This window comes from Galeopterus variegatus, unplaced genomic scaffold (assembly GCF_000696425.1).
Source record: "Galeopterus variegatus unplaced genomic scaffold, G_variegatus-3.0.2 Scaffold742, whole genome shotgun sequence".
NCBI classification, from domain to species: Eukaryota; Metazoa; Chordata; class Mammalia; order Dermoptera; family Cynocephalidae; genus Galeopterus; species Galeopterus variegatus.
Window position 1 is genome coordinate 89394 of NW_007726853.1, and position 16381 is coordinate 105774.

Sequence of the window (16381 nt, forward strand, 5' to 3'; positions counted from 1 at the left end):
TTCTAATCCCCTTTTATTTCTCCTTGCAGACCAATTAATTATTTTGTAAGGCCATTTTTTCTTCTAACAATTTGCCAAATGAATTCCAGAGTGGCCACCTCTGGACTCAAGTCTGTGCCCTTCTAATCCCCTTTTATTTCTCCTTGCAGACCAATTAATTAGTTTGTAAGGCCATTTTTTCTTCTAACAATTTGCCAAATGAATTCCAGAGTGGCCACTATCCACCCACATTTTGTTTCAAACCAGTTTTTGGTTTGCTGGTTCCCACATCACTGCAAGTGAAAGTTTTATCAAAGGCTTGTCACTGTATAACTTATGTCTCATGTTTCCATTGGTGATATTCGTTCCTTCACTGCCTACCACCAAGCCACTAAGCAAATGCCACATAGTTTAAGTTTCTGTTAAATCGGCACCCACTTTCTATGGGCATGAGAAAGCAACATTAGCTGCTACAACAGACAAAACCTAAATATGGCTTAACTTAACAAGTGTTTATTTCTTACTCATCTCACAGTCCAATGTGGGTCAGGTGGCTCTCCATCTTATAGAAAGCCATCTGCAATATGAGGCCTATAGTTACCATGGAAGGGAATGAGAGACCAGAAGACCATTCTGGACATTTTTAAGAGCCAGATCTGAAAGGGGTTACATCACTTCTTCCCACATTCCATTGCCCAGGATTCAGGTATACAGTTTCATCACAACTACAAGGGATATGTACGTGTTGCAAAGGTGAAACAGGGTGGTGAACACAGAGAATTGTCTCTGACACACCATGTCTTCTTGTCATTTGGCTCCTTTTTTTGATGGTGCTCATCTTCCAGTAGCTTCTTGAGAAGGGTTACAGAGAGAGGTAAAATTTGGGGACCTCACATGTCTTAAAATGTCTTTATTCTAGCCTCACATTTATTAATCGCATGTTAATAAGATTTCTGGCTGAAAACTTTTATTTCCTTCAGAATTTTGTAGCCATTGCACCAGTACCTTCTTGTCTCCAGTGTTACTATTGAGAACTGTCTCATCATTCTGATTCTTTCGCACAGGGTGTGCTTTCAATTTTTGGATTTTTTTGTTGTTTCTTTCTCTCTCTCCCCTCCCCCTGGAAGTTTGTAGAATTTTCTCCTTGGTGCTCTAGTAGATTGAGATTTCACATGGATTGTCTCAATGTGGATCAATTTTCTCTTTTTTTGGACACTGGTCAGCTTTTCAATTTGGGAGCTCCTAACTTTCCATTGTAGGAATTTTTCTTGAAGTTATTCAGTGGATTATATTATCAATTTTTTTGTTGTTATTGTCCTTTCTTAATGCATGATATTCACATATTAGACCATCTGAACTACTTTTATAATTTTGTTTTCTGTACTATTTGTTATGTTTGCCATTTTGTTTTACTTTCTTAAGATATTTCCTCAATGTTATCTTTTTATTCTTTCTGGGTTTTGATTTTTACCATCAAGTTTTTAATTTCCAAGAGATCTTTTTTATTTTCCGAATATTTCTTTTTAAGGCAGCCTGTTCTTCATTCACAGGTGCAATCTTTTGTTAAAAAAAAAATTACGCAGACCCTGGAGGGGGGAGTGGGAATTGGATGGGACAAGAGACGTGAGAAATGGAGACAAGACAGTATTCTGATCAAGTCTCATTTATTAACCAGAAGGTCACAGCTTACATAGACAGCAGGAGGGAATCAGCAGATAAGGAAGTGAGCAGCAGATGGTTTACTGAGAAAACCGCAGGGCGGGTTGTTCTGGTAAATGGAAAATTCCAGTTATCTATGGCAAGTTGCAAAGTTACCTACACCCATAGTGCACAGGAGAGGGGAGGGACAGAAGATAACAGCAAACAAGGCTCTGAGGCCTCAAGGCAATAGCTGGGCGGGCTCTTTGGCTCCGGACAGGCAGGCAGCTGGGCTCTATGGCTCCGGACAGTGCTGGAGTTGGGGTGCCCATATGTGTGCACCTCCCACCTCTTCCCAAAGCCAATCACAGCTTTAGCAAAAGTAAGATTAATCTTGAAATTACACCCTCTGCAGTTATTTGGTATCGACTGGTACGACTATACACATGTATTTCAATTCTGCCATTACTAGGGCATATTTGTCAAGGCAGAAGAATAGACTATAACAGTTTGTTGGCTTCCTTTACAACTTGTAAATATTTAAGCATATGGCATGGCCATCTACACTCTTCCTCAGGGACTCTGCAAATATTAGAGATGGCCTGCTCCCCATCTGTATAGCTTTATACCCTTAAAAAATAATTTTACTGTAAGTTTTTAGAAGTGTTTCATGAGAGAGCAAAATTAGACATGTTTGTCTAATCCATCGTCTTGAACCAAAAGGACCCCCTGCTTTGCCCTGCACTTGTGACCTTTCCATGGTACCTGACACTTCCACAGCTGCTGTGGCTTCTTTTCTCCTTTTGGTTCTTTCTGTTTTTGTCACTGTCAGCATCACTTCTGCTCACTGTAGTATGCACAAAGGAGATTCATGAGAAATATTTATTCCTGTGTTTTTGCACAAGAACATTTCTGCAGTTTTTCCTCCCATATATATTATTTTCCATATATATATATATTTCCCCCCCCCCCACCTTGGGTCAATTCAATTTTCTTTGAAATTTTTAAGGTCCTCTAATTTCTTTTCACTGTAACTTATCATCCTGCCTTATTCATCCTTGGGTTCCATGCAATGTTTAGCATAATTCCTTGCTCATAGTAAAAACCCAAATTATATTTGTTCGACTGCACTGCATTAAATTGTAAATTCTTAAAACCTGTGCCAAGGGACATTGTTTGTATGTCACTGACATAACTTGATTATTTAGGCATGCTCATACTTGCCCTCTGCCAAATGAGTGGTTAATTGTACTTACTGGCTGTCTCAGAATTGTGCAGGATAGTCTCAAAAGTACATAATAGAGCTGAAATTCTGCCTCTGCACAGACTTCTTGTGATTCCCGGGGGTAAGGACCATCTCATCAGATAATTTCTGAAGTTCTCGAAAATTACTGTTCTCAAAATACTTTCCTCTGAATGGGTCCCTTATGTGTTACTGTTAATAGAGCTGAAATTCTGCCTCTGCACAGACTTCTTGTGATTCCCGGGGGTAAGGACCATCCCATAAGATAATTTCTGAAGTTCTCGAAAATTACTGTTCTTAAAATACTTTCCTCTGAATGGGTCCCTTATGTGTTACTGTTGTGATGGAAGTGACATCAAGGCATCCCGTGTACCTTCAGCTGTGGGCTAGTGAGGACAGAGAAGAAGCTGGCACTGTGAGAGCTAGAGGAACGGACTCGGTTTCAGAGGTTAAGAAACCCCTAACAAAAGAGAGGAGAAGCTGCAGCCAGCAGCTAAGCTACAGCCCTCAGCAGGACATGATGGATCCAGGAATGCTTTCAACCAGCATTAATACTCAGAACTGTCAGACCTCTTAGGTCAATCATGGGAAGAAGATCCCAGAGAGCCTGACAATTGGTATTCAGAAAACCAGCACTGTAATGAATCTAGGCCATCTATTGTGTGACATCAACTACTCCAGTGAGCATTTGGGGACATGTGGATGTGTCTGTTCTCCCAGAAGAATAAAAATATCTAAGAAAATTATTCAGCTGGCCAAGAAAGTGCAAGATTCTGATCCCAGCAGGGAGACTGTGGGAGCTCATCATAAATGCAGGCTGACTTCTGCCTTCAACCACCTTTGCTGTGGTTTCTGGGCTGTCTGAAAGATCTCTATTCAAAAGACTCACTTCCTCACTAAGTACATGTGTTTTGACATCCCCCTCAATCTCAGTTGCTTAAAACAAAAGCAAAAGTCCCAACACCCTGCCTGTAAAAGTAAAGATGATGTATTAATTTGGGTCAAACAGGAGACATTTGCTGTAGGAATTTTCGGCATCAGCTGAAGCCAAATCTAGGTATGAATTAGCCAACTCAGCCTTTTAAACTAAGGGTGATCTTTCAACAGGATAAGGGAAAAACAGATCTCAGTACTCATTCAAGAAATTCCACTTAAAAAAAAGTGGGGGGCAGGGAGCTTACAGGTTTTATCCTACGGTTCCTGCAAAACCAAGAACTCCCAATCAAGATTTCCTCGACCACTGTCTTCTCTGGACATATATTGCAGAAGTTTCCCCAATTGCTAACTTTTTCTACTGCTGGGAGCTGGGAACATGTTCCCCAGGCTTTTTCTTACACCATCAAAAAAAAAAAAAGTGACTCGATCTGCAAGCAATTTAAAATACTGCATTGATAATGAGAAATCTGACTAGATCCGGAGAAAAAAATGAGATGAACAAAAGCTGGATTTTAGGGGTTGGGGTTGAAATTCAGACATTACAGACCAGAATGTGGGTGTTAGGAGCGTAGCTTCCAGAAAGGTTTAGAATGCCCTCTATGCAGTAGCTCCCTCTAGCTTTAGATTACTCAACATTATATTGGGCTTTGAGCCTTGGGTTTTATTGAAAGTCCATGGCAGAGTTGGAACAAGAACCCAGGATTTCTCACTTCTGAAACCCTGCGCATCTCTTTTCCCGCCTCTGCCAAGAGGAAGTATGACCCAAGCAACACTCTATTTTTGTGGGTTTTTATTTTTATTTTTATTGAATCAAAGCTGTATATATTTTGGGGGGTTCAACATTGAGATACGTTGATCAAATCAACATTACTAGCATATATATATTGTTATGAATAGTAATTATTTTTTATGCCCCTTGTCTAATCTCTCCCCCCTCTCCCCTCTAATTATCCTAGATTTCTTCTCTCCTTCTGAAAGAATAATGGTTACTCTGTTGATTTGTTGCCTAGATGATCTGTCCAATGCTGAGAGGTGTGTTCAGTTCCCCCAGTATTATCATACAGCAGATGCTTCTTCTGTCACTCAGGAATGGGCTTTGTGGAGACAGACATCCTCTTCTTTTCTTTGTGTCTGCTGGTGACTCTCCTGTGTCAATGCACTCCAGTGGCTGACGGACCATCTGCATGGTGGTTGTGGCATCTAGCCACTTTCACAGCAGCTATTGTTAATTGTGGTGGCTGTGGTGGACCACTCACATGGAGGTGATGTTTCTGGCATGCTCCTTTGTGCTGGCAGTGTGCCTGGGTGTGGGAGAGGGGTCCAGTCCTCTTCCCCATGCTTCGGGTCCCCAGACAGGCCCTGAGGCACTGGCACAGTTTGCCTGGTTGTGGGAGGGGGGTTCAGTCTCTGGATCCATGCCTCAGGTCCCTGGGTAGGACCCGAGGTGCTAGTGCCGTGCCTGTTTGTGGGAGGGGTGTCCAGTCCCCTCTCCATGCCTCGGGTCCCCAGGCAGGCCCTGAGACACTGGTGCTATGAGTGGTTGTGGACGGGGTTCCAGTCCCCAGCTCCACGCCTCATGTCCCCTGGTGGGCCTCAAGGCTCTGGTGGTGTGCCTGGGCCAGAACTAATTTTTTGTCCTTTGCTTACTTCTAAAATGGGGGAACTTCCTGTGGGGACCAGTACTTGAGCTGTGTGGTTGCACTAAATTGCTACTTTGCTGCTGTTTCCCTAGCAAGGGCTTTTTGTGCGGCTCAGGGTTTAATCATTGACCTTATAGTTACTTCCAGCTCGCCAGAGATTTGGTGCACCTGGGTTGTGTAGAAACTCTGATCTGGGCCTGAGTTTTTTCAACAAACTGCACTCCATGCAATTCTGCATTCCCGACCAGTCTCCTCTGAGTGGTCCTGCATTGATTGGGGGCATATCGGCTGTCCTTGCTGTGTCCCAGTGTTCTCCTGGTGGGCCTGTCTCTCCCACTGCCCATGCTCAAAATACTTCCCATGGGATGGGCCCTGCGCCGGTCCCTTGAGATGACTCACCAGCCTCTGAATGGCTCCCCTTTTTCAGCTGTTCTGGCTCCTCATTCCTGCGTGTGTCCACAGGAACCCTATTAGTGGTCTTGCTATCCTGGGGGCCACCAAGGCCCTCTTCTCCCCTGCCACCTCCAAGTAAATCCAACTGAAGGGCACAGCTGCAGCTTCTGCAGGTTCCTGCTCCATGAGCTCAGCGGCTCGAGCCTTAAAGCAGCCACAGCCTGAAACGCTTAGAGCAGTTTTTTCTTTCTATCATCGTGGTTTCTCCTGCCTTCATGAACTCTGTAGGTCTCTCCTCCTCTTCCCCTGAGCTCTAGCAGCCCCAGCTTGGCTGATGTTACATTTTTATAGATGTAAATTGGTTGATTTGTGACAGAGAGTGATGCTGGGGACTGCCTATTCCACCATCTTGACCAGAACTCGTGTTTTTTGTTTTTTGGGTTTTTTAAAATTTTTAATAGATGTCCATATGGGGCTGGCCCGGTGGCACACTGGAGAGTGCGCCGCTTGGGAGCACGGCAGCGCTCCCGTCGAGGGTTCAGATCCCATGTGGAGACCAGTTCCCGCTCACTGGCTGAGCGCGGTGCGGGTGCAACACCGAGGGTTGCGATCCCGTTGCCAGTCCCCGGTACGGGCGCAACACCGAGGGTTGTGATCCCATTACCAGTCAGTAAAAAAGAAAAAAAGGAAAAAAAAAAAATAGATGTCCATATGAATGAAGATTCTGTTTCTTTGTTTTATAGGCATTGGGATCAATGACATGTTTTTCATGATTTCTGCCTGGCAGAAGACCAGCCTCATGGATAGTATAAGACAGCAGATGTCCAGTGCCTATTCAAAGATGTCAGTGTCCATTACAATCACCACCATTACCAACATCCTGGCCTTCTATACAGGGATTATGAGCTCTTTCAGGTCTATACAATACTTTTACCTCTATATAAGAACAACCCTGCTCTTTTATTATTTTTACAACATCACCTGTTTTGGAGCATTTATAGCCTCTATAGTAAAATAGAAGTACTCTGCTTATGCTGATTGAGAAAGCCAGAGACTCCTGACCACATATGTCCCTCATTTTTAAAGTTCTGCTGTTTCCTTTTTGGTTCTGTCCCAGATGAACATGAAACTAACACCCATCTAATTGAGACAGGAGGTACTCAGTTTCCATGGGTTCAGGTTACAGGGCACACCTCTGAGTTTCAAGCCATTCCCCAAGGTTTCAGGCCCTTCCCCTAAGCACTCCCCTAGAGGAGAGTTACTGTTCCTTATTGGACCTATTTTGGGCATCAACTGGGGAGACTGAGACCACAAGGGGTGTACTTATGCAAATCCAGCAGCTGAGCATGCTCAGTAAAAGGAATTTATATGGGGCTTATTTTAAGGGCTTATGTGACCCCAGTGACCAAGCATCTCAGTGGAAGAGAGATAATCCTTTGAATGACCTTTCACTAGAGGTGCTAAAGAGCAGAGAATATTCCTGAATATGTCTGGTGCATGTGATAAGATTTGACCAATGAACATGCTCTGAAAAGAGACCACCCGAGCATGTGCAAGACTGTGTTACATAACTGGGAGCCACCCCCTTCACTGAGCATTCATTAGTTAGTGAAACTGTGGAAGCTGAATCCCAGCAGAAGGCATTGTTGCTCCCTTTCCTGAGGTCAACACATACCTCGCCAGCTTAGGTGTGTATGCTTTCCTTTTGTGTTAAACTTACTTTTAGCGGGTGGCTGCTCACTTTCTTGGGCCAGCCTGCACTCTGCACTAAACCTTAAGTGTGTATTTCTTACTTTTGTGTAAAACTTGGTGTGGCCCCTGCTCAGTCTCTGGAGCTAGGCCGCACTCTCTCTGTGGAACCTGTATCTCTTGTCTGGTATATTAAACCTGTTCTCACTTTCTACTGTGCCTGTGCTCTTGAATTCTTTCCTGCTAAGAAAGTGGGGTGGGTTGAGGCCTGCTATCCAGCCTCCCCAGACCCTACCTCTGACATCACAATGAATTTGTTTCTTTAGAGACTATTTTGGGCCTTTTCTCATGAGCACTGAGTCCAAGCTTTTTGTAGTGCTGATGTACACTTTGTACATAGTAAGCAGTATCTATGGGTATTTCCAAGTGCAGAAAGGTTTAGACCTTTGAAGTCTGACAAGTGACGATTCCTACATCAGACCACATTTTCACACAGAGGATTATTTTTCATATTGTGGTCCCAGGGTTATGGTTATCGTTACTAAAACTGTTGACTGCTGGCATGAAGATGTTAGGCAAAAACAGGAAAAATATATGGTAAATCTTGAAGAAAATGACTATGTAGTTAAAAATCTCACAGTTTTGGTTAACAGCATATGTGCAAAATATGAAAGATAATAGACAAGATCCTCATGATAAGAATAATTTTAGAAGTAGTATTTCTGGGTTTTTTAATATTTTTCCAATTTTTACTCATGATGTTAATATTTCATCATCAAATGAAATTGTTTCTTCCCAGAGCTTCATCCAGACTATTGGTGTTCTGTCAACCAATAAGAAGATGATCATGTTACTCCAATTACAAGGCATAGCTGAAGGGTGTGAAGTCCCCTAATGGTGCATAACCAGGCATTTGTATATTTTGATCAGTATGCTGCAATTTTCAAGCAACATCTTAGCATCTACAAAACAAAGGTCTGTCAAAGAACATCTCCAATAAGTCCTGGGGGACCTTAGCAGTGCCTTACTATTCTTTGGAAAATATTCTCTTGAGATATTTAACATGGAGCTGCCAGCAAACAATCAAAAATGGGGCCAATAAGTCCTGGGGGACCTTAGCAGTGCCTTACTATTCTTTGGAAAATATTCTCTTGAGACATTTAACATGGAGCTGCCAGCAAACAATCGAAAATGGGCTTCAGGCTGAGATATATGGTTAAGTAGAGCAGTTTGTGGGACCCAACCAGAACAATTAGCATAAATTATTGCTAATCTGTCATTCGTGAAGGAAGCTGTTTAGGCTTCCGTAGTTCCTGTTTGGACTTAATCATAAATCTGCTGAAGTGAACTCTGTGAAGAAAGAAAATGATCTTGGAGCCAACGAAACAAAACCTTGCCTGCTTTTGATTCTTGGTACGAATATAGATAATAAAAGAGAGCTTCTAGATTCTTCTTGGGAGTTTTAAGTGGAAGGTGCCAGAAAAGTTCCCCAAGGCATAATTGCCCTATGGCTGTCCATCTTCCTACCAGCTCAATTTGATCCCTTTGATTCTTTAAGAGGAGTCCTTCCTGTGGAGAAATCAGGCTCAGCAAGCATTTGATCAGTCACCGCAATGGAGAGAAAGGGAGCTACATGGGTCCGTGGAGAAGGGATGAAAACTACCTTGGAAAAAATACAGCCAAAGCCCAAAGCGCCTTCTCCTGGATTTGGAGAGAACAAAATAGTGTGGAATGGGTCTTCTCCACGATACTCTTGCCTTGGAAAGCATTATGCCTCTGCTCGCTCAACTACCTTGGAAAAAATACAGCCAAAGCCCAAAGCGCCTTCTCCTGGATTTGGAGAGAACAAGATAGTGTAGAATGGGTCTTCTCCACGATACTCTTGCCTTGGAAAGCATTATGCCTCTGCTCGCTCGGGTGAATTCTTGCCTACGCTTAACTATCCAGAGTGGAGATAGACATTTTGTGCCTGAAACCACCACCCACTTGGTAGATCTTCAAAATAAAGCTAATATAGCTAATAGAAGCAAGCAGGCTGCGTTAGTACATTTGGAGTGCAGAGTTTTCTCAGGTTTGTACAGGATTTAGGCAGGTATAATACAATCCGGAAATGGTTTTGTTTCCTCCCACCAATGCCTGGGATAGATTCCATCACATGTGAATCAATTTTAGCCACCAAAAAAATAGCTCCATCTTCAGAAATTAAAAATTCTAGTCCAGACCATCCTAAATCAAATCTTTAACCTTGCATCCAATTAAAATTATTTTGTCCACCCATCTCCATCTTGATTTCGGGTTTAGGAATCAGCATCTGGGGAGGAGTGGTCTGTTTCTCCCTCTTTCCTCACTCCACCCAAAGCCCGCCTCTGGGTTCTCCAGGTAAAAGAGGGATGAGAGGAAAAAGATTAAAGGAATTTTTACTCAGTTGGTGCTATTTGCAGTGCTCTCTTGGCTCTTGAGGAGCCTCTGTCTTATAAATACTGGCTTTATTTTGTGAGGGACAGTTATGGGTATCTTGAAGACCACTCGGGGTACCTCCTGTGGCACCATCTCTTAACCCAAGCAATGCTTCCCTCTGACTGAGCTCTTGTGACCCCAACCCCACCGACTCCTGCCCTTGCAGTGTAACTCTGGGGATCTGTTACCCCAGCAGATAGTCAGTCTTTCAAGACAACTTGACCCTGAATCCATTCACATACATGCCTGATGCCTTGGGGGTACATTCTTGTCCCTCCAAACAATGCAAGTGCAGCTAGCTCAGCCACTGCCTCTGCTCTTCTTGCCCTGCTACTGCGAGCTGTCCCTGCCCACCTCCCACCTTTACACTTCTCCAGGGTACACCTGTCAACCTTTCTAGTGAACTCTGCTCTTACAGCAGCCCACGGCAAGCTAATAAGTTTCTCAACCCCAGAAGACATTCAGCTAGGGAATGTGACATGTTCTCCCCTTCAAGCAGACAACCCCAAAGTCTATGAGAAGCCATCGTGGCTGTATTCCATCCTCTTTGTTTGGCTAACGAATGAGAACAAAAGTGAAGCAACAACCTGTCCTTGGCTCTTTTCTCCTCCCTAAAGGGTAGACCCACAACTGGCTTTTGTTTTGGGGGGAAACGACTACAAATTTCCTTTCAAAATAATTTACCCAATGAACTCCAATCTTCCAATTTATAAGATAGACTTGGATTATGGGTTCGAGTATTCCAAAAACAAGTCTAGTTCCTCCCGGAAAGTTCTGAATAAGTGTTGAGTTAATTTTTGCCCATTGCCCTCAGCTTTAAGGCTTTAGCTGAAGTCACAGTAAGGAGAGAATAGTCACTTTCCATATGCCATTGCACAGATTCTGCCTCTTTGTGAATGAGGTTCACCCTGACCAGGGTAGAAAAATCACAAAATGACGTGATGGAGTCCTCAGAATGGTCTCCACTTGATAATTCAACAGTGATCTCCCCATCTCTACTGAACTTTTCTTTGGCTAATGCCAAGGTGTCCTTAGTTCTGACTCTGTGCTCAGAGTGATGTGTCTAGCCCCAGCCCTATGTATTCTGACCTCTCTATAGGAGGTTGTGTTTCCTTTCCCCAAAGGAATACCAACCATTTTTCCGGGGACTTTCAGACCAATTGGGTGGGTCTTCAAGGCTTTACTTCCATAAGGCACTGGAGCATTACATTATGAAAATTGGCCACATACATACTAGAAATTGAAAATCCGTAACCAGTAGCATACATCGGCTCATTAAACACAAAATGTTTCTTCTAATCCCAGAAAGCATCATCAGAAGCAGTCAATTTAGGCATACCAAAAGATAACCCATTCACATCTTTTAAAAATGCTCTTCCTTTCCCAGTTCCATCTATCCTAAGATAGGCAGAGCCCATGTTCAAAATATTTAATAACTGGTGTATGGTACGGGCACCAACCAACCAGAACGGATACCAACAGTGAACAATCAGCAGGGAAGGGCTGGTGCACACCCATCAAATATGAACCCCAAAGAAAGGAGGAAGGAACTTAGGCCTGTGTTTAAGGCCAGAGGCTTCTTCAAGTGTCCCATGAAGGTCTACAGTTACAGCTAACTTGACCGAGCATATTATTCACGGAGGTGAAATCTTGACTCTGTAGGAAGAAAAAGCATCATGCTTATATTTTTAGATTTCTAATTTTTTTTCCTTTGGTTTTCATGTGGGTTTTTTGTTTGGATTTTTTGGGGGGGAGTGGCATTTAGGTAACATCACTCATAAATATGCATCTCCACATAGAAATTTCCATTTCTAAGCAACTTTCCTTCCAAAGGACAAACCCTTTCCACATTGCCATCCTACCATGAAGCTACTAGAAAGTTCCAAGGGAACCAACCTCTCTGAATCGGGGCTTCTCCTACATTCAGCAGGTCAAGAAGAACTACACTAGCCCTCACAAGCTATCCTCTTTACCACCCCCAGGGGATGGTGCCAGCTGTTTTATTCCCCTCCAAGTGTGATAGTCCAATTGGCATCCAAGGAAGAATCTCCCATCAAATAAAGATCAGAAATACAAATTCTATTTTAGTGGGCAAAGGCTTTGCATTTAAGTAGTCATGATTAAGACACCAGACATTTCCTGGAAATAAAAGCCCACCCGGAGGTGTTTGGGAGCCCAAAGTATCATCAACACCAGCTGGCGATTAATCTCCAGGGAAAGCACTTCTTCATGTATCTCTGTGACAGGCTAAATATACCCTAAATGCAATTTAAATATAGACATGCTATCTATGCCTCACATTCCTTGAGGCTGCCAGCCTAAGACCAGGATCAGCTCCGCGGTGCTTGGCATGACAAGGCGGCCATGGAGGCAGGGTACTGCTGCACATTTAAAAAACATGAATTTCCCTTCCCTCCTTACCCCCCAAATCCATGGGTTTCTTGAATACTTTTTACCAGAGAATTGGTATAGCAAAGTATATATAAATCAAGGCACTGATGTTAATTGTAAAACTTCAGTTATAAACTTCTCTGTTTCTGCCATAACATTTTATCACTTTGGAAGCTTTGGACTGAAATATATACTTGTATATACGTATACATTTAGTCAAAGTAACCAAATAACCCAAAAGACCAGGGACTGCCGATGGAGAGAAATGAATCGTAAGAACTGCACAGTGAAATGGCCTTGTTCATTTAATTTAGTATTTCATAGTCATCTCTGGGGTATAATAGAAACAACCTGGTCTGAGAGGGGAGCTATTGAGTCAATTAAAGAATAAGAATAATGAAACAATCATATGACAAGAGAATTGGGCATGGTTTTGATTTTTTGGAAAACACATAAGCATGTCATCTGAGGCTGAAGAAGGACATGGCCACACATGGCAAGAAACAAGAATGAAGCCAACCACCACCGAAGTCTGGCAACAGGAAAAGGAATGCCATTCCACACCTGTTTTGTTTGGACCGGTGGGTCAAATTTTATACAGACTTCAAGAACCTGATGCGGCTCCTAACAAGCTGTTTGTGACTCTATGCTTAGAAAATGTATCCAAGGTTTTATAATGCTCTGGCCCTGAGTTCCAAGCATCACACAAAACACAGTTATTATTCTTAAAATTCTCTTTTCCTCCTAAGTTGCTTATGTAGGCTAGGTAACAATATTTTGCTCTGAAGAGTTATATTTTCCTCTGGCGGAAGTTTGACTTTGGCTTTGAGATATGCCATTGATGAAGCTATAACCAGGAGCACAGATTGGATCAGAGACAGGTTTGGCCAAGCTGGGGTCCAGGATCAAGTGTCTTGGAGGAGCATGGATATAGAGGCAGATTAAAGAGCAGTCAGGGTATGAAACAAGAATTCAAAGCCTTAATACTCTTAAGGCGAAGCTCTGGGGTCATCTTGTCAGGCCAGGGCCAGAATGCAAGATACACAAAGAACAGGTAGAAATGGACTGCCTGAGTGGGGCAGCGTAGGAGGAATCAAGACAGAGGGGCAGACACTTGTGGGACCAAAGATAGGCCAGTGGCTCGTAGGAGGCGTCCTGAGTAGAGAGAGGCATACAGCAAGGGTCGGGGACATCCTGGTGTCAGATTGGATGGAGGGTTTGCCTCTGGTCCAAGTTTGATTAGGATAAATCCTGACAAGTCTTCCTTCTGCTCCTGCTCCACTCAATTATCAATCTCTACAGAAACATTAAGAATTTATTCATACACGACCATTTTCATACAGCCCAACTCTCAACCAGAAAAGCCCACAGCTTTACAGAGCCTCCGTGTAACTCATCTCCCAGTGAATCCACACACCCATGCTCTCCATGTCCCCTGTCACAGCCGGGCCTCTCTGAGGCCAGCACCTCACCCTAGTCTAGTTCCAAACCAGGCGTGGCATGAAGAAGGAGGTGCGCCTCAGTTGCTTCAGATCCCTGTTCCTGTCCCCTCAGACCCCACTGCCCATCTGTCAGGGCTTAGCTTTAGGTCCTTTGCCTGCAGACTGACAAGGGAGGGATGCCCGGGCTAAGGCACCGTGACTAGAGCCATCCTGGCTGCCATCTGGACCTCTGGGCCCCAGGAATGACCCCTGAGCTCCCAACATTCCCTGAGGGCAGTTTTCTAGCTCTTGTGTGTCCATTTGCAAGCAGAGCTCCTACACTCCAGGGTTCTCAAGCTCAGATAGTCTCTGTGTGCCCCAGGTCCCAGAACTGAGTTCCTGCCTTATACACTTAGTTCCAAGGTCCTGGTCTGATTCTCCAGATTGCCTGCTCTGATTTTCCAGTCCCCCAGAGGACAGAAGCCCTGACCCCTAACCACGTAGTTCGGGGATGTACAGTCCAGCAGTGCGTGCCCTCTCCTGAGAAGCTGAGCTCCACTCCCTTCTGCCTGCACTCCCTCGAGCCAGATCAAGATCAAGATCCAGAGCAGAAACCCCCTCTTCTGGATGCCTTTCCTCACTCTCCCCACTGGAAGCCTTTTTAAATTCTTAATCAATGAACACTGACAACATGTTGCACTTAACCATGAGTGCAGACAGGTTTTGGTGTATTTTGGTGTGTCTCAGAGCCTCATGATGGTAGACAGATAAATAATCAGTGGACTCAGTTTAGGAGAGCCTGTTCCACTTCGGGGAGATTTGGAAGGGCTGAAGTATGGGAACCCTCCCTTCATCCTGGATTTTCCAGAACAGTCCTGATTTCAAATATTCAGTCCTGTTGTACAACCAAATGAAAGCCAGCACTTTCACATCCAAACTGTATCTCCTGACCATCTCGCACATATAGGAGTCCATGCACTCAGATTTAGAGGGTTGGGACAAATCCGGTGCCCACTGATCGATCCTGGTAGATATGTCCTCTGAGACGGGGGGCTTTTTATAGCTAGAGCTGCACATTCTGTATAAAGCCCTTCACTAGATAGATCAGAAAGGAGATTCTCAAGCTTTTCTGAGAATCCTCAGAGTATGTAGAAAACTCCCACCCCAGCAGAAGGATCTAGAGAGTATGCACACCAGCAGGAGGTGGGCAGAGGATGTAAGCCGTGAGGCATAACTTATCCCAAAGAAAAGGAAGCTGAAGGGGACTTTGAACTTGGAAAGCTGCGATCACTGACGACCTACGTAGGGCTGCCTTCTAGGGCCACTAAGAGCCTCTTTTTGATCAATTGGGATCAAATTATTTCAAGTGTGAAGTACTAAACTGTCTAATAGGGAGTCTCTGAATTAGCTCCCCAGACACACAGGACACTGAGAGCACCATGTAGAAGGATGAGACTGCCCTGGCTCTTCCTTTGCTGACCAGTCACCAAAGCCCTTGATCTTGGCAATATCTGTGTTATCGCCTCTCATCCTTCTGAGTCATGAATTTTATCATTCTGGGTCTGAGCATAACCTTGATTTTTGGAAGTGCTCCTCTTTTTTTTTTTTTTTCTATTTATTTACTTTTAAGTGCAACATAATTGATTGCACATATCTGTGGGGTACCATGTTGAATATCAATATCTGTGTGCAATACATGATCCTCAAATCAGGATAATTGCTATATTTATCATTGTACAATATAATCATTTTTTGTGGCCCTTTACCAATTTCTTGCTACCCCTTCCCCCTTTCCCACCTCTGCTGGCCTCAGTTCCATTCTCTTCCTTGGAAAGTTCAATGAATTATTGTGATTGTTGTATCTTTCTTCCTCTTTTTGCTTTTAGTTCTTTGGGGTTTTTTATTCTATCAATATACAACGTAGTTGACTTTCGTGTCCCTTTACCGATTCCTCCTTCCCTCCAGCCTCTCCCCCCTCCCACCCACCAACATCATATCATTCACTTGTCTTAGCTTTGTGGTCCTCCCTGATGGGCTCAGCAGCCACAGGGCCCAGTAAGAGATGCTCCTCCTTCTGCCCAGTTTTGTTGTTCACTTTGCTGTTAAGGTCACACCACCCCCCGCCACCTAGTCTGAGAAGGAATCCTCCAGCCCCTCTCATCACACAGCTACCAGATCTCTCAACCCCAGCATTCAATAGGGATCATAGTTTTTGAGGAGCTGTTAAAAGCATCTATCCATCCATTGTCCTTCGGGTACAGACAGGGGACAGATGGCACATGTTATGAAAAAAAAAAAGCAGAATCTTGCGACATGTCCTACAAACAACAAACCTGGTCTTCCCACAGCTCGGCTTTTCACACAACTCACTGCACTTCTCCACCTGCAACATCCCTTCTGAGATCGGCTCAGTCATATCCCTGTATTCCCATCAACACTTTGGCAACCTTAAGGGGTCCTAAATAATCTCTGGTGTGCAAAAATAAATAAATAAAAGTCAAAGGCAGTGGTTCTCACATCAGGACCTCTGAGTGGGCATCAAGGGGTCCACAAACACACTGAAATTATATGCCATGTTTTTCTTTTTTTTTTTT

The 16381-nt window shown here is 43.8% G+C and overlaps 1 protein-coding gene across 1 annotated transcript; it reads left to right on the top strand.

Moving 5' to 3' along the window:
- Positions 1-6572: 6572 nt before the first annotated feature.
- PTCHD3 (patched domain containing 3) lies at positions 6573-8535 on the top strand (the record flags this gene model as incomplete). The annotated part of the gene is given in 5 exon segments (XM_008571991.1): positions 6573-6833; positions 6836-6977; positions 7833-8156; positions 8158-8402; positions 8405-8535. Coding segments are annotated over 5 exon segments (1103 nt in total), but the record flags the coding sequence as incomplete, so codon positions are not given.
- Between the last annotated feature and the right edge of the window lie 7846 nt (positions 8536-16381).